General features: G+C 53.7%; 1 protein-coding gene across 1 annotated transcript in view; it reads left to right on the top strand.

The window, feature by feature from the left end:
• Window positions 1-264: 264 nt before the first annotated feature.
• Window positions 265-21,634, top strand: part of HEG1 (heart development protein with EGF like domains 1) — a 64,833-nt gene continuing 43,463 nt past the window's right edge. The window contains exons 1-6 of the mRNA XM_036447031.2: window positions 265-634; window positions 1,963-2,259; window positions 11,105-11,458; window positions 12,760-13,107; window positions 17,574-17,804; window positions 18,654-20,003. Coding sequence (XP_036302924.1) covers window positions 301-634; window positions 1,963-2,259; window positions 11,105-11,458; window positions 12,760-13,107; window positions 17,574-17,804; window positions 18,654-20,003 — 2,914 coding nt within the window. The 5' untranslated portion in view covers window positions 265-300. The remainder of the gene's footprint in view (window positions 635-1,962; window positions 2,260-11,104; window positions 11,459-12,759; window positions 13,108-17,573; window positions 17,805-18,653; window positions 20,004-21,634) is intronic.

The raw sequence follows: 21,634 nt of genomic DNA on the forward strand, positions 1-21,634 counted from the left end.
AAGAATAATGACTGTAGAGCACATGTGTCAAACACAAGGCCCGCGGGCCAAATCCGTCCCGCCAGGCCTTGCAATGTGGCCCGCACCGCGCTGTCATCACTGCACTCCGCTGCGTTTCCATCACAATGACAGTTTATGACTGTTCAGTAAACCATTCGGCCCGCGATTTAGGCTGGATTTTAGATTTTGGCCCCTTCTCTGATTGAGTTCGACACCCCTACTGTAGAGGGTAGATAGGGGCTGAGGGAAAGAGGGTGAAAATGTTATCCTTGAATCCACTTCTTACGGACAAAGCTGCTCATGGTTTCTGAAGGTCCCTTTCTCTTTCCAGAAGCCAGCAGGTTCTCAGCGGTCCATTTTCTGTTTGTTTCAGCTGCTGTAAGGAACCACACAGGAACCATCACCTTTGATCAGAACCAAGTGGGCTTTTCCACATTGGCCTCCAAGGAGGGCGTGAAGGTTCAGACCCCCGACCAGAGCCACGCTCCTTCAGATGCTCCAGAAAACTCCACTCCGCACGCCGAAACAGCGGGGGCCGGAGGAACAAACCGCGCCCCGAGGAGAACGAAGGCCGCCACTTCCCCTGCTGGGCCCCAGCGAGCAACAGCTCTGCCTTCCCCGAGCAGCACCTCAGGTGAGTGTGTGCCGACGACGCCCACTTCACATAGATAACAGTTTCTGCCAGTCTCCTCGCTCCCTCCCTGGGCCTCGGTACCATCACGGGGTCCTGGGTGGGGATCCGCCCTCTGACTTGGGCTGTACGTGGGGCACCCTGAGGTGAACCGAGTTAGAAGTATCAACCAGACCAGGGTGCCGATTTGCTGAGAGGCCTGTCCAGTCCCAGAGAGTCTATGTCCCAGGGCCAGTCTGAATGCAAACAGCATCCAGGGACCCTGCCGCCCACACGCTGCAAGTATCATAGGCACCACGTGCGGTGGGATGTGTGGCTGTGTGTGCGTGTTTGTGTGCATGCGTGCGTGCACGTGTGTGTGTGTGTGTGTGTGTCGATGTGGCTCAAATAGATGTTCCTGCTCCAGTCTGCACAGCTGGCGGTTTGCTGTTTTTAGCAAAGGCTTTCAGAAGAGGCCGGGGCTAGATGAACAAGTTTTGATTGAGGAAGGAAAGCCAGAAAATGAGCGCTGATTAAGTCCCTGCGACACACACACAGCGTGTCGGGTCTCAGTCCTCACGTGATCCTCCACGTAGGAATTTGGAAACGGAAGCTCAGAGAAGTCAGCCCATCGAATGGGCGTAGGTAGGTCAACAGCTAACAGGTTTCAGAGCCGGGACCTGAGCCTCAGTCTGTGTGTCTGAGGGAGATGCCAGGGCAGCAGAGGGGTGGGCGCCTGGACCACGTGAGGGACACGACAGGGAGAGAAGTGTGGGCTCTTCGTGGGGCTGCGAAGCCAGCAGCCTCCCTTGGGGGAGGCGTGAGTCCCAGAGGAGAGGAGCCGCGGGTGGGTGGTTGGGGATGGGGTTGGGGACGATTGTGGAGGACTTTAAAAGGCTGCAGTTAAGATTTGCTATAGTTGCCGAAACCAGTTTGGCTCAGTGGATAGAGCGTCGGCCTGTGGACTGAAGGGTCCCGGGTTTGATTCCGGTCAAGGGCATGTACCTTGGTTGTGGGCACGTCCCCAGTAGGGGGCGTCGTGCAGGAGGCAGCTGATGGATGACTCTCTCTCATCGATGTTTCTAACTCTCTATCTCTCTTCCTTCCTCTCTGTAAAAAATCAATAAAATATATTAAACAAACAAAAAAAAGATTTGCTGTAGTGGCCAGAGTTCCTGAAGGTTTCTGATCCAGACAGTGACATGATTGAAGTGCACTGGGGAGGAGTCACCTGGCAGGCGGTATAAGAGGTCTGGGGAGGGAGATGGGCTGAAGGGAACCTGGAGTCTGGGGGACCTGGCTCTGACCGGGAGGTCTGCTGGCGGGACATCATTGTTGCTGTTTGCTTTCAGCCCTGGGAAGGCTTTCCCTGCCAGCCAGCAGTCCAGGGTCTAAAGGAGGAAGTGCCCCTTCTCACCCAGAGAGCAGAACCTCTTGGGGTTCCCTGGCGAGGGAGAAGGGGCTCCCCAAAGAAGTGACCGTGCAGACCCAAGTGGCCACTTCAGTTCTGAGCCAGGCCTCTCGTCCTGCCGTGGAGACGGGAGAAGAGGCCTCACTCCCCAGGAAGGGGAATTCCTCGGAGCCAGAGCTCTCCTGGCTGCTTTCCTCCAGGACCTGGGCTTCCTCCCCGCCCTCGGGTCTCTCTGCAGGTGAGCACCGTCCCCATCCCGCCTATTACATTATCCTATAGAATAAAAGCCTAATATATTAAGTGTCCGGTTGGCTCTTCAACCAATCAAAGCGTAATATGCTAATGATATGCTAAGGCCGTTCAACCGCTCTCTTTGATGTGTACTGACCACCAGGAGGCAGATGCTCTGACTGGTAGGTTAGCTTGCTGCTGGGGTCAGGTCGATTGAGGCTGAGTAAGATGGGCTAGACACACCCTGGAGCCCTCCTGTTGCCCCTCCCCGGCTGGCCAACCTCTCTGAATGACTTGGAAATCATTCAGAATAGAAGTAAATAGATGTGCACAGCCAGACTTGCTTGTCACAGGGGCCAAGGGGAACAGACATTAAGCACAAAATGCAAAGTATTTGGGGTAAAAGTACAACCCACACAATTGATCTCAGTATTGAAGTTCATCTTTAAAATATATTTTCTATAAGGAGGAAAATAGCTGGTCTGGTGGCTGTTCTAGGCCTTTCTGTCCACCACCCCTTGCTTCCCCCCCCACATACATACACATACACATACATACATACGCATACATACATACATCCATAGCAAAGTCTAAGTGTTGCTGGTGTGAATTCTCACACAGGAGGCCACATGCCAGAGTGAATGAAGCGGTGAGCATTGTATCATTTGATTGGGAGTTAGATTTGTTGTTTTTCACTGTTGCAAAAGTTTCTTTCAGTGGCAAGGATCACAGATATGCATTTTTCTAGGCATCATTTTAAAAAAATATGTTTTCATTGATTTCAGAGAGAGGAAGAGAAAAAGAGAGACAAACATCAACGATGAGAGGGAATCACTGATGGGCTGCCTCCTACACATCTCTTACTGGGGATCGAGCCTGAAACCTGGGCATGTGTCCTGACCAGGAATCAAACCGTGACCTCCTGGTTCATATGTCAATACTCATTCATTGAGCCACACTGGCCAGGCTAGGCATCTTTTTTTAAAAATCATACAACACAGGTGTTTGCAAGGCTGCAGGGGTGGAGTACTCACCTTCCTGCCGTTTCAATTCCTCCTCATCAGTTCAGTCTCGCTCAGATGTTCCCGTTCCACGAAGCCTTTCTTCAGCCCCCGACCCTGTGTCATGTACCTTGTCACGCTAGGTATCGAACGCCTGTCTGCCCCGATGGCTCACAATCCTCTTGAGCACATTGGCGGTGCCTGTGCTTCTCTTAGGTGCCCTGCTGCCTGGAGCAGGTATGGGCAATGTCATGGGAGCAGCATACGCCCAAGTACCACCCAGACCGGGGCCAACGAGGACGTTGGGAACGGCCCACCTCTGCTTGTCCCGGAGGTTTTGCGCCGACGTGGGGCACGCTGCAGCCTCAGGCCTTTCACCCCCGCGCCTGGGGAGCCGGGCGGAGAGGGCTGCAGGTGTTCCTGGGAAAGAGAAGTCAGGCTGCTTTAGAACTCGCCACTTCAGAACGTGTGGGGGTCAGAGGTTGTGAGAAGTGCTTTGGAAGACGAGGGGTTTGGGTTGATGTCATCCCAGTGAAAGCCGAGTCCCGAGGTCCTCTCTGTGATGCTATTTAAAGCCACCGCTTCCTGCCCCGTGGGCTCCGGAGCCCGCTTCCTGCCCGCCGGGATGTGTGTGATTGACGATCCGTGTCTCTTGGAGATTGCTTTTTAAGATCGTCCTCAAACGCCGGTGAGATCGGATGAAAGCTGCGGCCCTTCCCAGCGTCAGAGCCCTGTGGTTCGGTGATTCACAGCCGGAGCCACTAAACGGCGGGAAGGAAGCATTTTTGGAGAAGCCACACTTGGGCTCTGATCAGGGTCATTTACTATTTATAAGTGAAATTCAGCCCGTGACTGTGGTGTAGCTGAAAATCGGCTGGTGTTTCTAACTTGACTGCCCTTGACTCTGTGGTCCCCTGTAATTCTTCCACATTAAAAAAATAACGCTTGGTCTTCCGATTCCTTCTGGAACCTTGTGCACCTCACTTCAAAGAGTAGCGCCCTGTCTCTCCAGTGCTCAGGTCCTTCACGGGGCCTTTCTCTTCCTTCTCCGATAACTGATGTTCTGTGCAGGGTGGAGTCCCACCCCCTTCTCAGATGCTGAAGGGGGAGCTGCTGCTATTAAATGAGGGTGTCGCCAGGCCCCGGGAAGTCTGGATCCAGCCGCCAGCCTCGTCTCCTCCCTGTGGGGGTGCGGGGGGGACAGGCCCAGGGACCTAAAGCCAGCTGGGGAACAAAGTTCTGCTTCACTTTTCAGGCGAGGCTAGTTAATAAGGTGACCAGACAGTCCTGATTTTTAACAATTTGTCCCGCGTCCTGCAGCGTTTTAAAAAAGTCCAAAAGATTTAAAAGATTCTTCCCAAAAATCGGGACTTTTTTAAAACACTGAGGGACACGGGACAAATGGTTTAAAATCAGGACTGTCCCGCCAAAAGCGGGACGTCTGGTCACCTGAGGCTGGCACCCACTCACCGGCTAACCAGAGCTCCGGGGTGCCTCCCCCTCCCGTTGCATCTGCGGCTTGAGATTCTGCGCTCCCTTTCTGGCCACAGGACCCAGAGGCTCCAGGCGGATGGGCAAGAGTGCCGAGAGGGCTGGCGGGACTTGTCAGGAGCCCATCTGTAGAACACAAGTGAAGAGGAAGTGAAGAGGAGGGGAGGTGGAGAGGTGTGTCTTTTGACACTTGGCCACTCCAGACACTAACAAACGTGGCTCAGTGAGGCCCTGGCACTTCCACTGGTCAGATGAGTGGCGCTCCTCACAGCAGGGGGTGGGGGGGGCAGTAGGGGGCAGCCAGGAGCCCCGCCCTGGGAGAATGGGGCTCCTTATTTGAAACATGAAGGGATGCGAGCAGATGATCCTGAAGAGTCTTTCTAGTTTCAGCATCTGTCACTCCAAACACACCAGCCTTTTCACCCGGTGCCCCTCCCCCCCCGCCCCCCCAGCACTCCTGCTGCGCAGAAGCAGGCATGGGCACATCCTCTTCTGAGGCTCGGGAGCCAGGAGTCATTTGCTTCCCACAAGAAGTCGTCTGGCAACGAACGGATGCATGCAAGCAGGTGCAGGCCCAGAGAGCTAAGTCAGATTTAGAAAAGGAGATGGGAAGCCATTTTAAATTATTTTTTCTTGCTGCTTTACATTTTTTTTTTTTTTGCTGCTTTATATCTTCCTATACTTTCCATAATGACCATATATTATCCTATGTAATAAAAGCATAATATATTGTGTGTCCGGTCATCTGGTTGGCCCTTCAAAGCTTAATATGCTAATGATATGCTAAGGCTGTTCAACCACTTGCTTGCTATGATGTGCACTGACCACCAGGAGGCAGATGCTTCGACTGGTAGGTTAGCTTGTCGCTGGGGTCAGGCCCATCGGGACTGAGCGAGACAGGCCAGACACACCCTGGAGCCCTCCTGCAGTCCCATCCTGGCTGACCAACCTCTCGCATCTGTCTGGGCCCCGATCGTGCACGGGTAGGGTCCCTCGGCCTGGCTGCGCCCTCTTGCAATCAGGGACCCCTTGGGGAGATGTCCAAGAGCCAATTTCGATCCAAGAGCGGAACTACTGGTCACTATGATGTGCACTGACCACCAGGGGGCAGATGCTCAACGCAAGAGCTGCTCCTGGTGGTCAGTGCGCTCCCACAGAGGGTGCCACTCGGCTGGTGGAACATTCATTGCCTCCCCGGCAGTCGGCCATCCCCCAAAGTGCTCCTGGACTGGAAGAGGGTGCAGGCTGGGCTAAGGGAAAAAGGGAAAGGGAAAAACTAAGTGAAGCAACTGACAGGGAAAAACAGTTCCTCTTTGGAAGGTGGAAAGAGATATGTGTGTGTTGAATTGTGGGAGAGCAGCGACAATGGAGCAACTAAATTTAGTGCCGAGCTTCCTGGAAACCAGGGCACAAAGGGAAACCGGGCGGGGCATGAGATTGTTGCCTGATAAGGTAAGCATACAATTCCATCCGCGGGCATACGTGTTTTGGGGGCAGTGCATTCTAAGAGGGGTATTTATATAAGCAGTGCTGAGAATCATAGTAGAACATGCCATCCATTGCCGGTTTGTAGAAATAGTGCTAATGTTCTTTAGAAGGCGGTGTTTTAGATTCTCCATCGGAGCTGCCGGTGTAATGACGGATCTCGACTCATGGAAGTATTTCTGTGGGCGCTGAGCTAATGCGGTCCAGGTAGATGGCTTTGTGGCGGTTCCACTTTGTAAGAAGAGAGCATAGGTCACAGGGAGGTAGCCTATGTCTCTGAGCTGAGCCGCTTCGGCTGGATTGTCGGCAGGTTCTGGGAAGCAGCCAGGCCCAGGGTGAGCATTCTGGTGCGGGCCTGAGGCCCCCGCGTTTGTGCTGGGAGGGGAGTCTGACCCTCACCCGTGGCCAGCCGGGGAGGTGTGCTCTTCATCTCCTGTACGGAGTCGGGGAGCGGGGCTTGCTTCTGCTCCCCCCTGGCTGGTCTCCCCGTGTTTGAACGGCTGCTGTGTGGACAGGCGTGAACAAGGAGAGGCGGCTACTAGCTCATCATCGTTAGAGCTGGCCCGTTCGGTTAGAAACGTGGGAAACGCGCCCCCCCCCCCCCCGTATGCAGGCGCTCAGTTAGCAGTGTGAGCGGCGACCGCCGATTAGTGTGACCGAACATGTTGTCCTTTCAGTAAGAGGCAGCACGCCGGGGAAGCCTTCACACTGCTGCAGAGCCGGAACCGAGAGGGCCCCGTGAGGTTACGAGGCACAGCGCATGAAGCGCTTCCTTGGCACAGTACATACAGGCGCGCACACAGTCCTGGCCCACCGCCAAGGCCAGTCCGTGGCAGCTTTTCACGACGACGATAACGAGGGGGCGAAGCAGGTGCTCCACGGAGCCCTCGGGGTCAGGGAGGACACGGCCACCTCCCTGCTGTGGCCGTCGGCATCGGTGCCTGTTGTCATTGTGTTTCTGCCCGTGGCTTCGCTGGACAGGCAGTCACGCCCAGTCCAGTGTAACCACTGCTGCACATTGAATTGACGAAATAATAAAGTTTCCTGGGAATGGAAGTGCCTCGGAAGAGCAACTGGCAACCCAAGGAGGCTGCAACTTGATGGATTTACTTATTTATTTATTTATTTATTATTTTTTTGAGGGGCAGAGGGGTGGATTTACTTATTTACTTATTTATTATTATTATTATTATTTTTTATTTTTTTTTTTGAGGGGCAGAGGGGTAGACCAGGCTGGTCTGACACCCATGTGTGGCATCGGAGCGGGGGGTGGAGGGGGCATATCTCCACTGCAGAGGCCTCCTGTGAGAAGCAGGGGGTCCCAGGCCCACACCAGTCGCCTAGAGCTGGGAATAGAAGCCCCTGTGATTTCGGGCAGTAAAAACCAGCAGGGGTTATGGCTGAGGGACACGGAGGCTGCTGGAGACCCAGGCAGTCCGTCTTACAGGGCTGGCACCTTGAGCTCCTGTGCATTGGCTCAGAGGAGAAAGAACTGGGCTGTCTGGTGGGCGGGCAGGAACTCGGGCGTGGCTTTCCCTCAGACAGAGGTGCTGCTACGAGTCTTTGTTTCTGGGCTGGGCCCTGCTCCCTCGGCAGAGCGGACTGGCAGCCCTGTCTGAGTTCCCGTAAGGGCGGCTCCGTGTTCACTACACTAGGACGATTCCCCGAGGCCATCCAGTCTGCACCCACACCCAAGCTGTTCGCAGCTCCTTTCCCACATGAATGGCCTGTCCTGGCTCAGACTTCAGACTTAACCTAAAGTCTCCTAACACAAGCAGCCGCTGGCGTCAGGGTGCCCCACACCTACCCGTAAGAGGCCCAGGCGCCCTCGCTGGTTTGTCTCTGTGGTTAGCACGTCCTCCTTTGGATTTAAAGGTCCAGGGCTTGCCGAAACCGGTTTGGCTCAATGGATAGAGCGTCGGCTTGGGGACGGAAGGGTCCCGGGTTCGATTCTGGTCAAGGGCATGTACCTTGGTTGCGGGCATATTCCCAGTAGGGGGTGTGCAAGAGGCAGCTGATCGATGACTCTCTCGTCAACATTTCTGGCTCTCTATCTCTCCCTTCCTCTCTGTAAAAAATCAATAAAATATATTTAAATAAATAAATAAATAAATAAAGGTCCAGGGCTTGATTCCAGTCAAAAGCACGTGCCCCAGTGTGGGCTAACTCGGTGGGTGTACCAGGCGTCCTCAAACTTTTTAAAGTGGGGGCCAGATCACGGTCCCTCAGAGAGCTGGAGGGCCGGACTATATGAACTACTAATTCCTACTGTAACACCTCGGCTGCGCTCACTGCCCAAAAAACCTGGCGGGCCGGATCAGACTCCTCTGCGGGCCGCATGTGGCCCGCGGGCCGTAGTTTGAAGATGCCTGTGTCATGAAGGGAGGCCTGAGGGGCTTGGGCTGGGGGAGGATTTGGGAAGTATCGATCCTCAGTGTGCTTTCCTTGTGTCAGACTGAGGAGTTTTTGTTCTAAGCAGAGGTGGGCGTAGGCAAGCTGGGACTCTGTGTTTGTGCCTGGCTCCTTTTCCCTTGTTTTCATTACTACCGTGTTTCCCCGAAAATAAGACATCCTCCGAAAATAAGACCCACTTACAGGTTTCCTTCTGAGTGAAATATAAATCATCCCTCCCGAAAATAAGGCCCCCCCCTCCCCCAGGCTAAACATGAGAGATTTGGTCCACTGATTCTGAAAGAAATGGAGTCACAAGAAATTCACCAGGAAATTCAGGAATTGGATTGTTATGATGATGTTCCAGAAGATGATGACATGATTGTCATTGAATAAATTAGTCAATTCTTGATACTGTAGGATTCACAGTTTGTCTGGTTTGTGTTGACAACTACCGTACTACCGTACCGTATACAGGTAATAAATTTCCTTTATTTTCATTTAACAATAAATGTGTATCGTATTCTTCTTCATGGAAAAATAAGACATCCCCTGAAAATAAGACCTACCGCATCTTTAGGAGCAAAAATTAATATAAGACACTGTCTTATTTTCGGGGAAACAGGGTAGTTGTACGGATTGCCTGCATCTTCACTTTGTCTCCATACAGGGCCGGTGGCCGGAGCTGCCGGGTGTGGGCTGGGTGGTAGGCACAGCTGGGCTATGGTTTGTGTGCGAGTATGAGGAAGCTTTGCATTTCTAGCCTCTTTCTGGTTATACTTAATATTTATTTGCGCTTTTGGTCAGAACTGCACATAGGACTGGCCTTCAAGGAAACATTAAACATGAGAACTTTCTTTTTCCTTTCCTGGGTCCTAATTCACAGCTTGAAACCTTTCATTATTAGGTAGAAAGTCCTTTTCATGATTTTTGGTTGAAAAAGAACAACGACCCTCTTTTTTTTTCTTGCCTTTGGATCTCGCCTGGGTGCTTCTTCCCACTCGCCAGCCTTTCCTACAGGCTGCTCCTGTGTGGGATGAGGCTTTCGCGTGCCCCCTGAGGTCTGTGCCCGGGTGCCCTGCGGAAAGTTCTTTGTGAGCAAGCGACCTGGGCAGACGGTGCGATGTGGACGGTGGTGCATAACTCAGTTCTCAGAGGCTCCTGATGATTAACCCCGGCTCTGCCAGGGGCTCATCAGAAAAACCATCTCCCCCCCCCCCCCCCCCCCCCCCCCCCCCCCCGGCCTGCAGTCCGTAGTCTCCTAGGGAACCTTGTAGAAGGTAAACATAAGGGCTGCCTCTGGAGCCTGAAGAGGTGACGTGGGAGAACGGAGCCTGTTTGCTCTGGGCTGGAATTAAGTCACATCCGTGGGGTGACAAGAACGGTCTCCTGCTGGTTAGAAACGCTCCTACTTAATAAATGCATTTCATCCCATCGTCTTTCAAACCAGAAGATTCACGGTTGCCCTGAGGGGGGAAGTAATAGCGAACCCTCGGTGGTGATGGGCCGCGAATTGTTGTTCTGGGTGGGGTTCCCGCTGGGCAGAGCCCGAGGCCGCCTCAGCGGTGAGGGACCTGGGTGCCCGAACGGCCCACTGCATGCATTTTTATGTATGGGGTTTCTTCGATAATGGCATTTAACCGTAAGGTTACAGCTGCTAACATAAAGCAAGCAAAAACCTGTACTTTACCACACTGGCCTGCCTGTGTAAGTTGTAAGGTGAATTCAAGAGTACTCATTTCTTCCTGTGCAGAAGCCAAGGCGGCCCTGGCCGGGGGCTCAGTGGTTGGAGCGCCAAGGTTCCCACGTTCAATTTCCATCAAGGGCTCATACCTGGGTTGCAGGTTCCTCGTCCCGGTTGGGGTTCATTGGGGAGGCAACGAATTGATGTGGTTCTCTCACATCAATGTTTCTCTCTCTCTCTCTCTCTCTCTCTCTCTCTCTCTCTCTCTCTCTCTCTCTCTCAACTCTCCTGCTCTCCCTGCCTTCTACTCTCTCTACAATCAATAGAGGGAGGGGTGGAATATCCTCCAGTGAGGATTAACAACAACAAAAAATGTGTTTATCTGCCAAAACCGGTTTGGCTCAATGGATGGAGCATCGGCCTGCAGACTCAAGGGTCCCAGGTTCGATTCTGGTCAAGAGCATGCACCTTGGTTGCCGGCACATCCCCAGTAGGGGGTGTGCAGGAGGCAGCTGATTGACCTTGCTCTCTCATCGATGTTTCTAACTCTCTATCCCTCTCCCTTCCTCTCTGTAAAAAAAAAAAAAAAAAAAGTGTTTATCTCTATCAGGTCCACATGATCTAGATTTATCTACCAAAATGTAGTAGACATTATTTGTATCTAGATATAGCCCTGATTTCCCTCTCTCTCTCCTTCTCTCTCTCTCTCTCTCTCTCTCTCTCTCTCTCTCACACACACACACACACACCCTCCCCACCCCCCAGGAGTCTTGAAGCTTTTTTTTCTTTCTCCATTTTAGCTTCTGGAAGTATGGATGAGCTAAACCACTCCACTGCGCCTCAAAGCCCCTGGGTCAGCTGGGCAAAGAGTGTGCAGGTTGCCACCACCTTCCCCAGTGGTGTCCCCAGGGGGACCCCGTCTTTAGCTGTCAGCGCGGGACAGCTGAGCGACACAGAAAGTCTCTCTGAGGACGCGGAAGCCACCCCAACGTCAGCATCAGCTCATTCCTCACCGGCCGTGGCAGAACTGAGGAGAAACGCCGGAATGACCGGGAGGCTGGGGGACGGCACATTCAGTGAGGCCTCCACGGAAAATGGATTTGGTCTCACATCTTCTGAGGTCTCAGCGGGATTGTGGCAAAATGATTCCCCAGGTAAGTATTCAATTTTGCTTGATCTATTATAAACATTTAGAAATTGTTGGCACATTACCCATCACCGAAAGGTTTGAGTTCAACTTCTGGTCAGGGCAGATATCTAGGGAAGTGTATGGTAGGCAACCAATCCATGTTCCTCTTCTCTCTCTCTTCCCTCCCTTTCGCCCCCCCCCCCCGCCTCTCCCCTCCCCCAGCCCCCGTCCTCCTCCTCTCTGTGAAATCGATGGAAAGATAACCTTGGGTGAGGATTAAAGAAAAATGCATTGTTGGATTTTCTTAAGGGATGGCTTCCAGACCATTTACAGTCTCTAAGAAAAATCATGTCCCTCTATGGCACCATCTCTTCTCCGGTATATCACATTATCACACTTGGATTGGCATCCTTATGAAACAGTGTAAAGTGCACCCAGCAGGCGTTCCTCCTGCTTTTCTGTAGGTGGCGAAACCAAGGGTCAGGGGTTTAGGCAGAGCTGCGACCTCAGCCTCGGACCCTTCGCTGCTGAGTGGGTCTTGTCACTGCAGCATTGTCTCCAAAGGGAGAGCTGCCTCTTTAAAACTAGTTTGAGTTACTTTATAGATCATTGTCAGGACTACACTGTGCAGATACACACGGAGTGGCCAGGTTATTATGATCTCTGAATGCATAATCATCTGGCCACTCAGTGTATGTGTGTATATAATTCGTGCATAGGTGGGGTCCGGCCAGCCTGGCCAGGGGGAGGGGACAGGGGCGGTTGGCTGGTCTGCCTGCTGGTCGAACTCCTGGTCAAGGGAACAATTTGCATATTAGCCTTTTATTATATAGGATATACACCGAGTAGCCAGATTATTATGCGTGGGCATAATAATCTGGCCACTCAGTGTAAATATATTCCCCAAATTCCTACAGCAAAATTAGAAAAACCTGTATGAATAATAGGACTGGCTTAGGAAAATGGTGGTTCTGCCCAAGCCCTGTATTGAGGTGTGTTGTATTTATTGGGCATAACTTCCTCTCTCCCTTGACCCGCTTTGGGGAAAGAGAATATAGTACTCAAGCCCACCAGCTCTTCTGCTGCTTGGCACTTGCAGGTTAAAAGCTCCCCTCTTCACCAACGTTTATTTTGAGTATTGCCATCTTACTGACACTGAAGAGTTTTGAATTGTTTATTTAGAATATGAAAACGCATGTCAGGTTACACATGTAATAAATTCTATGCAAGGTCATCCTCAAGGGAACCTTCCTCCAGGGGGCACGTCAGTGGTGGAGGGGTCTTTGTCACGTCCATGTAACGGCGTTTCCCCCCGACCCCCTGCAGTCTCAGAAGGACCCCCGCAGGCCAGCGGCTCTGATGAGAGGAGCGGGAGCCCCTTGTCTCACACGGAGTCTGTGTCTGGGCCAGTCCCGTTGGGCGGAGCCGAAGAGAGCACTGCGCACTGGATGTTGACCAACGGCAAGGCATTTGAAGATGTGACAGGAAGCTCCACTTCCTACCCTGGAGTGGTGAACTCTTCCGTTTTGACCCAGTTCTCAGCCTCTGCCCCACAGCCTGGAGGAAGTGACGGCGCGCTGGGGGCAGGGAGCGACGCCGAGCTGGCCACCGAGTCTTCGTCTTCCTCCTCCTCAGAGAGCCTGGAGTCCTCGGCTCCACGCGGCGAACGCTCGAGTGAGTGCCCCTGCACACACAGGCCCCGTGGAGGGGACAGGGCTGGCCGGCCTGTGGTCTGCAGCACAGCAAGGCCGCGCGTTAGTGAAAAGCTCCACAGGCTGCTCCAGTGTCCGTGGTCCCAGGCCACTCTCCCAGCTGGTGAATATAGACAGACCTGCATGCCCCCCAACTTCCTCTGGTGCCTCTCTGCAGAGTTGCTGTTGCCCCCTGCCCCTCCCACAGAGAGCCCAGGGACCTCCCTGTCCACATCCCTCCACTGCCTGTAGCCCACCTCACTCCCTCCTGCCTGCCTCAGGCCCACCGTTCATCCCCCGGTCCAGGCACCCATCCAGGGAGACTCTTTTGTAGTCGATTTAGTGAGATGTCCTTCACATCCTATACAATTCTCCATTTAAAGTGTTCAGTTCAGCCGAAACCGGTTTAGCTCAATGGATAGAGTGTCGGCTTGGGGACTGAAGGGACCCGGGTTCGATTCCAGTCAAGGGCGTGTACCTTGGTTGCAGGCATATCCCCAGTAGGGGGTGTGCAAGGGGCAACTGATCGATGACTCTCTCTCATCGATGTTTCTAACTCTCTATCTCTCTCCCTTCCTCTCTGTACAAAATCAATAAAAAAAATACATATATTTTTTTTATTAAAGCGTTCAGTTCAGTAGCTGTTAGTGTACGTACAAAGTTACGGAACCACCACTACTATCTACTTCCAGAAGGTTTTCCGTCACCTCACAAAGGAGCCCGGTGTCAGAGGTCACCTCCCATCCTCTCTTCCTTTCAGCCTCTGGCAACCACGAAGTTGTTTTTTTGTTTTGTTTTTTTGTCTCCATGGGTTTTTCTAGTCTAGACATTTTCTACAAATGGAATCATGGAATCCTAGGATCTGTAGCTTTTGTGTTTTTCACTCAGCATAATGTTTTTCAAGGTCCATCTGTGTCAGCACTCCATTCCTTTTTATGGCTAAATAATAGTCCTCTGGATGGATGTGTCACCTTTTGTTTACCTTTTTATCAGTTGATAGATGTGTAGGTTTAAAAAAAAAATCTTTTGGCTGTTATGAATTATAACTGTTGTGAACATCCTACCCTGTTTCCCCGAAAATAAGACAGTGTCTTATATTAATTTTTGCTCCCAAAGATGCGCTAGGTCTTATTTTCAGGGGATGTCTTATTTTTCCATGAAGAATATGGTACACATTTATTGTTAAATGAAAATAAAGGAAATTCATTACCTGTATACGGTATGGTAGTACGCTAGTTGTCAACACAAACCAGACAAACTGTGAATCTTACAGTATCAAGAATTGACTCATTTATTCAATGACATTCATGTCATCATCTTCTGGAACATCATCATAACAATCCAATTCCTGAATTTCCTGGTGAATTTCTTGTGACTCCTAGGGGGTCCTTATTTTCGGGGGAATGCCTTATATTTCACTCAGAAGGAAACCTGTAAGTAGGTCTTATTTTCGGAGGATGTTTTATTTTCGGGGAAACATGGTAGTGCTAGTTTTTGTGTGGACTTGTGTTTTCAATTCTCATGGGTTGTGGGTTAAATAGTAACTATTTTTAACCTTTAGGAGAACTGTCCATCTCTTTTCTACATCTTACCACCAGCAATTTGCAAGGGTTCCTTCCCATTGCTTAGCATCTTTACCAACACTTATTAGAGTCGACCTTTTTTTTTATTATTATTATTTTTTTTTTTTTTTAACTATCGCCATCCTGATGGGCGTGCTGTGGTATCTCGTGGGTTTGACCTGCATTTTCCAGCTGAGGGTCTTTTCATGTGCTCATTGGCCATTTGCCTGTCTTCTTTGGAAATGTGCACTTGGATCGCTTGGCTATTTTTAAATGGGCTTCTTTGCCCTTTTTTGGGGTAGAGGAGTCCTTTGTGTGTCCTGTCCCTTCTCAGATGCGTGATTTGCAGGCATTTCCTCCAGTTCCCGGGCCATCATCTCACTTCCGATGGCATTATTTATTTGCAGCACTGCAGTTCTGAATTTTGGTGAAGTCCAATTTATCAATTTGACAAAACTTTTCATTTTCCTTCCTAATAATGTTTTCGGGCAATTTAAAAAAAACAAAAAAAACCAACTATTATTAGCAGCCTTATCCATGTGAATTGTTATGCTGACTAAAGCAAAAATACATTAACTTATTTAAATTTATAATAGGTTTAGATTTGTACCTCCTCAGCACCAATAATAATAATATAAAAAAGTCTCCATTTGCCCCATCCTAATTGACGAGGAAAATTAGCCTGTGATCACTATTCATGTGATGTGATGTGAGAAAAACACATCTGGGTAGAGGATACCCGTGTGCCCTTTTGTGCCTGTGCATGGAAAATGCATTCTCTAAACCCAGGGATCATTTCCCACCCTCACCAACCATGTGGGGCTCAGACTTGTCACCCTCCAAACCAGGAGCCGAGGTTCTGCAGCCTTTCCTCCCCCTTCCCTTCAGGACCCTTGGCTCTGCCGAGCATGCTCTGTCGCTTCTCATAGACGGTGGAGCAGGTCTCGGGGTTGGATTGTAACGTTGTGCTGGACACGGAATATCCTCGTTCCCAAAACTGCTCTGCTGCGGCTGACACAGTGCTTTATCTCATTTCCTCCCATCGCCCAGAGCTGACTCTGCCAGCCAGCCTTTCAGAGTTCCCTAGCTTCCTTTCTGGATTCAGATGGCGCCCCTGTTCCAGGTCATGACTCCAGGGGGTGTCCGTCAGCCTGACGAGGCTGTTTGCCTGAAGTTTGTCCAGCAGGTCTCGGTGTCCCCACCCCAGGCCCTGTCTTCCTTACCTAGGGAACTTGTGCTCTGATCCACTCAGCACTCCAGCCTCCCCTGGCATGTTTTCCACAGGTCCCCTAAGCTAAGGTGACCAGACATCCCACTTTTGGCAGGACAATCCTGATTTTTAGCAATTTGTCCCGGGTCCCGTTTTAAAAAAGTCTTGATTTGTGGAAAGATTCTTTTAAATCTTTTGGACTTTTTTAAAACGCCGCGGGACACAGGACAAATTGTTAAAAATCGGGACTGTCCCGCCAAAAGCGGGACGTTTGGTCACCTTAACCTAAGCCCTTCAGCCCGAGTCAGGTAACGTCCTTCCCTGGTTCCTGGCTCCTGGGTGCTGCTCCGGCCCCCGTACATCCCTGTCCCCCTCACTCCCCTCTCTCAGGAGGTGAGCTCACCTAACCCTCAGCTTCACCTTCGTTTTCCATCAAGGTGTGCCCATGGGGTAGCAAGAGCTAGTCTGGTCCGGGAATAGGAATAAAAACCATGAGAAGAGCCTGCTTTCTCCCATAGAACCAGATGATGGAGTGTTTAGGCGAAGGGAAACGGAGCCTTACTTCCACACCCAAAAAAGGAAGAAGGGGATATGTATTCACGGGCCACCTGTCCCTGTTCCATCCCCACCAAGAAAATAAAACATATGCATCCAACACACACACACACACACACACACACACACACACACACACTCACACACTCACTCACTCACTCACACACGCCCCAAGCCCGCCTTTAACCTCTGATCACAAGAACGAACTCTACATTAGGACAGGCCGTGTGTCAGGTCATGCCTCGCGGGTCCTGCAGGAGGTGAGAGCCTTCGGGGTTACATGGGCTCCCTGCTCGGTCTCGTCAGGAGGTCTGAAACCCCAGGAGGGTTGTTAGCCTTTTGCCCACTCTTCACCTCCCCTGCAACCACCACCTATTTCCCTGACTGAAGCTGTTTATTATGTGTCGCCCAACAAACACCATATTGCTCCTGTTTACCTAAGTACTAAACCTTCCCATGAGTCTGGTCCCCTGCCCATGCTGACCCGCAGTGCCCCCTGTGTGTCCGTCACCGACAGGTGCCTGCAGGAACCCCGCACGCCTGGCCATCCAGATAAACGCCCTGAGGAAACCCGGGGGAGTGTGCGGGCTCACGCAATCTGGGAAGCCAGGCTTACTCCTGAGACCCGAGTCCAAGCCGTTCTTGTCTCCCCTGCATTAACCCCTGACCCCTGCACTGACCCGTCACCCCCTTCTCAATCTTCTTTTTTCATTTTCCTCTTTATTGAATTTACTGGGGTGGCACTGATTAACAAAAGTATACAGGTTCCAGGCGCACAATTCCACAACACATCATCTGTACACTGTACTGTGTGTTCCCCACCCCAAGCCAACATCTCCGTCCATGCGTCCATCCATCCGTGCGCTTGCCACCATTTATCTTCCCTATGCCCTTCTTCACCTCCCCCCACTCCCCTTCCTCCGGGCAATCGGCAATCCCCGCAGTGCTGTCCGTGACCATGAGTTCTTTTTAACTCAACACCCTTCCATTTCCCCCACGGCTGTCAGCCTGCTCTCTGTCTATATCTGTCTCTATTTTGCAGTCAGTTCATTTCGTTTATTCGATTCCACGTAGGAGTGAAATCCTGTGCTATTTGTCTTCCCCTCTTCCCTCTCCTTGTAGCCACGGAAGATAGTCCCGAGCTGGGAGTCGGTGCCGACACACAGGAGGGGTCCGAGGGAACCCCCGGAGCCCGCGCCCACAGCCCCCACACGTCAGCCACTTTCACTGGCAACGGGGAGCGCACGCTGCGATCCGTCACCAACCGGACCTCCTCCGGGGACGCGGGGCGCTCCCAGACGGCACCCCGGGAGGCAGAGAGCGCCACTCCGCACGGGAACGTGACCGCGGCTGGTAAGGCTCTGGGGGGGAGGGGCTGGGTCTCTTTCCGCTCCTGGAGCTCCTCACTCAGCTCGCTCACGGTCCCAGGGTGACTAAGTTCGCATCCACCCCAGCACCCTACAAGCTCTTTCTGGGTTCTCCTGCCTCCCCCCTCGGCCCGGCCCCCAAGTACCTAAGGCCTTTGCCAGTGCCGTCTGCCAGGATGCTTCAATAAAAGAGAACGGCCCTTTTTGGCTAGGGTAAGGTGACCAGGCGTCCTGCTTTTGGCGGGACAGTCCCGCTTTCCAACAATTTGTCCCGCGTCCCGCGGCATTTTAAAGAAGTCCCGTTTTTGTTTTTGTTTTTTAAAAATCAGGACTTCTTTAAAACGCTGCAGGAACAAATTGTTAAAAAGCGGGACATCTGGTCACCTTACGGCTAGGGCCGATCTCCTGGGAAAGAAACCTCTCGTTCTTTAGCATGGAAAGCTGGGAGGGTCTTCCTTTTTCCATGTAGGCATAACTATTGTTCTATTTGGGGTCGTAAGAGCGATTAAGATACCAGTTTGCTTTTTTATCGAGAAAGGCCTGTGGAAGGAATTTGGGCCCGGTCCCTATGCTTTGGGCCCCGGCCCCACTTCTCCTTTATTACCATTTCCTTTGCCGCCACCGCGTTCCTCAGCGGAGGTGAACCTGGCCTGGGACACGGGCCCTGCCTGCCTCCCGCGCGGTCGGTCTCTGGAGAGCTCACCGCTGCAAACCCGTCTCCAAAGGAAGTTCATGGAGAGGATGCTCCTCAGTCTGTCCTCTGTGGGCGTTCGGGGGGGAGGGTGAGGTTTGCCTGTTTGCTTAGTTGGCCTAACCCTGGTTTTCCCCTTGGCAGTCACTGGGATTATCTACCATCCGGCGATTGGCACGGACCCCGAGCAGGGGCCCTCCAGCCACCACCCCGACCACACCTACGTCTCCTCCACCTTCACCAAAGGGGAGCGCGCTCTGCTGTCCATCACCGACAACAGCTCCTCCCCGGACGCCGGGGAGAGGTCCACCGCTTCTGCCAAGATCTCAAACTCTTCAGAAGCCCCTTCCCCTCCTCAGGGGCAGACGGAAAGAAGGAACGCCTCATCCTTATCCTTCCGAGGGGGCGGGGCGGGTGCTCCCCCTGCCACCGAGTCCCTGGGTCTGCACACAGCCCACCCCCCGCCCTACACGCCCGCCACGAACACATCGGGTGCCTGGGACCTTCCGGGCACGCGCACCGGACGGGACAGCGACTCGCCGCCTTCATCGGGGCCGCCTCTGCCCCCGCCCTCAGTGTCACAGCCCCACCGGTCCTCCTCCTCCTTCTCCTCCTCCACCTCATCCTCCTCCAGGGCCTCCGCCCACCCGCCAGAGGCCACCCCCGATGCGCCCACACCTCTGCCCTCCTCGCCGCCCCCTTCGCCCGCATCCCTGACGGTCCCGGCCCCCGTCTCAGTGTCCGTGTCCCAGGCAACCCTCTCGCCGTCCTCTCTCACGCTGGCCCTGCCCAGGGCCAGGGACACGCCCGTGACCGCAGTTCGGCCGGCGACCGTGGCATCGTCCGTGGCCGTGCTCTCCCACAGCCAAACGGCAGATCCTGAGAATCAGAGCAACCCCCACCACGCGCACGCGGCCGCGGCGTCCGCGCCCCCGCGCTGGGAGTCTCCGCCCACAGAGGCCGCCGGAGCGGACACGGCGAGCTCCGCCTCGGGGGCCCCGGGGGTCCCCGCTTTACCGGCGTCCTCCACGGAGCCCACCCTTCCGGCCGCGAGCACCAGCGTGGCCCGGACGCCTCCGGCGTGGACAGCCACCGCGCCCACGGCGCCCCCTCCCCTCGTGCCCACCCCGGACCCCTCGTCAAGCACGGCCACCCCGGTGGCCGGCCCCACCGCAGGGCGGACCGCGGCTGGGGAGCCGCCCCTGCCGACCAGCCCGGACACCCCAGCGCCGCGGGTCCCCACGGAAGCCGTCGTCACCACTCAGAGGAGCCGAGTGCCTGTCGTTGGCACCACCCCAGGGAGCGCCCTGACCAGCGCGCCCGCATCAGCGACGGTGCTGACCGCGGGCGGCCCGGCCTCCCCCGTCCTCAGGACGTCCCCCGCTCCCCGGAGCACCCACGCCGCTCCGGCTGATATGTCCTCTCCCCGGGGCGCCACCTCCCGTGCTCAGAGCGGCACGCCGGCCCCCACAGCACCGTCGTCTCCAGCCTCAGGTAGGGCCCAGCCGCAGGAGCACAGAGTGCTGGCGGGGGTTGGGGCGGGGGGCGGGATGGGGTGGCTGTGGCTGCTGCTGGCAGTAGTACAGCCTTGGGTGATCTCCAATGCTTCCTGCAGAAGCACTTAGAGCATAAAACATTGTCATCTAATCTCCTCACCCCTGAGTTACACAATCCCTCCCTCCCGAACAAGGAGGAGAGGAGGCCATTGGCTGGGCGGCATCGGTAGACGGTGTAGCCAGTAGCTTGTAATGTCCCGAGCCTGGAAAGCCTTTACAAGCATACTCTCAACTCTCCCAGAGCGGGCCGCGGCGCATGCTGGAGGGTAGAGGAAAGGCAGTCAGGAAGCTTGAAGCGGCCTGGCTGAGGCCCCTGGTGAGTGGGTGACTGCTCCCCGATCAGAACCCTCGCTTCTGAGCCAGCAGGTGGCTCCACAGTCACCAGGGAGGCTTCCCTCGGACCAGGGGAAGCCCTGGCCCCTTGGTGTCCCTCGGGTTGGTAGATGGTGTGTGTGTGTGAGGGGGCGGGGGTAGGTGGGCATGTTCCATAAGATGACGACAGACTAGCCCGTCCCATCGTGCCGGCATTGTGCCTGAGGCTCTCTTGAAGCTCCCGGACACACGTGACTCGGTCGTGTGAGGGAAGGGAGAAGTAAGACGGTCTATCGTGTGATGTCCTATTTAGAAGTGTACCCGTGGCTCGTGCAGACCCGGGAAGCACAGCTGCCGGGCTGACGGGGTGCAGCGGAGACGGGGTCCTCGGAGAGAGAGGACAGGAAGTGCTCTGTGTGACGGCAGCAGGGACTGCTCGTGGCAGGATTCCCCCACTCAGCCCTCAGCAGTCTGGTGGCTGGAGGGTCATGTGCCACCTGCCTGCCAGCCCCACGAGGCTCAGTGCCCCCTCTGCACCCTGGGGAGTGAAAGCTGGATCCTTCCCCTGGGAAGCATGGGCCCCCGCTTCAGAGTTCACAGGGCTTCGCTGCCAGCAGCCAGATATACACTAAGGTGACTAGACGTCCCGCTTTTGGCGGGACAGTCCCGATTTTAAACAATTTGTCCCATGGCATTTTAAAAAAAGTCCCGATTTTTTTTTAAATCGGGACTTTTTAGAAAAGGGGTGTTGAACTCAATCAGAGAAGGGGCCAAAATCTAAAATCCAGCCTAAATCGCGGGCCGAATGGTTTACTGAACAGTCATAAACTGTCATTGTGATGGAAACGCAGCGGAGTGCAGTGATGACAGCGCGGTGCGGGCCACATTGCAAGGCCTGGCGGGACGGATTTGGCCCGCGGGCCTTGTGTTTGACACATGTGTTTTAGAAACACCGAGGGACGCGGGACAAATTGTTAAAAATCGGGACTGTCCTGCCAAAAGCGGGACGTCTGGTCACCTTAATATACACCATCTCCCTTCGCTGGTGGTGGCCACTGCAGTGGCACCTGTGGGTGGGGGTGAGCCCCATCGCTGGCCGGGGATGTGTGTTTTGGGCTCAGTGTTGTGGCCATGGGCTCAGTGTTGGCTGATCGCTGCTGAGCTTAGACGCGTGATTTCAGCTCCGTTAAGGCAGCGGCGAGGCTAGGAGCACTGTCTTCAGGGTTAGCCCCATGGCCAGCAAACTCATCAGTTAAC

The sequence above is a fragment of the Pipistrellus kuhlii genome, unplaced genomic scaffold, assembly GCF_014108245.1.
Source record: "Pipistrellus kuhlii isolate mPipKuh1 unplaced genomic scaffold, mPipKuh1.p scaffold_m20_p_2, whole genome shotgun sequence".
Lineage (NCBI taxonomy): Eukaryota > Metazoa > Chordata > Mammalia > Chiroptera > Vespertilionidae > Pipistrellus > Pipistrellus kuhlii.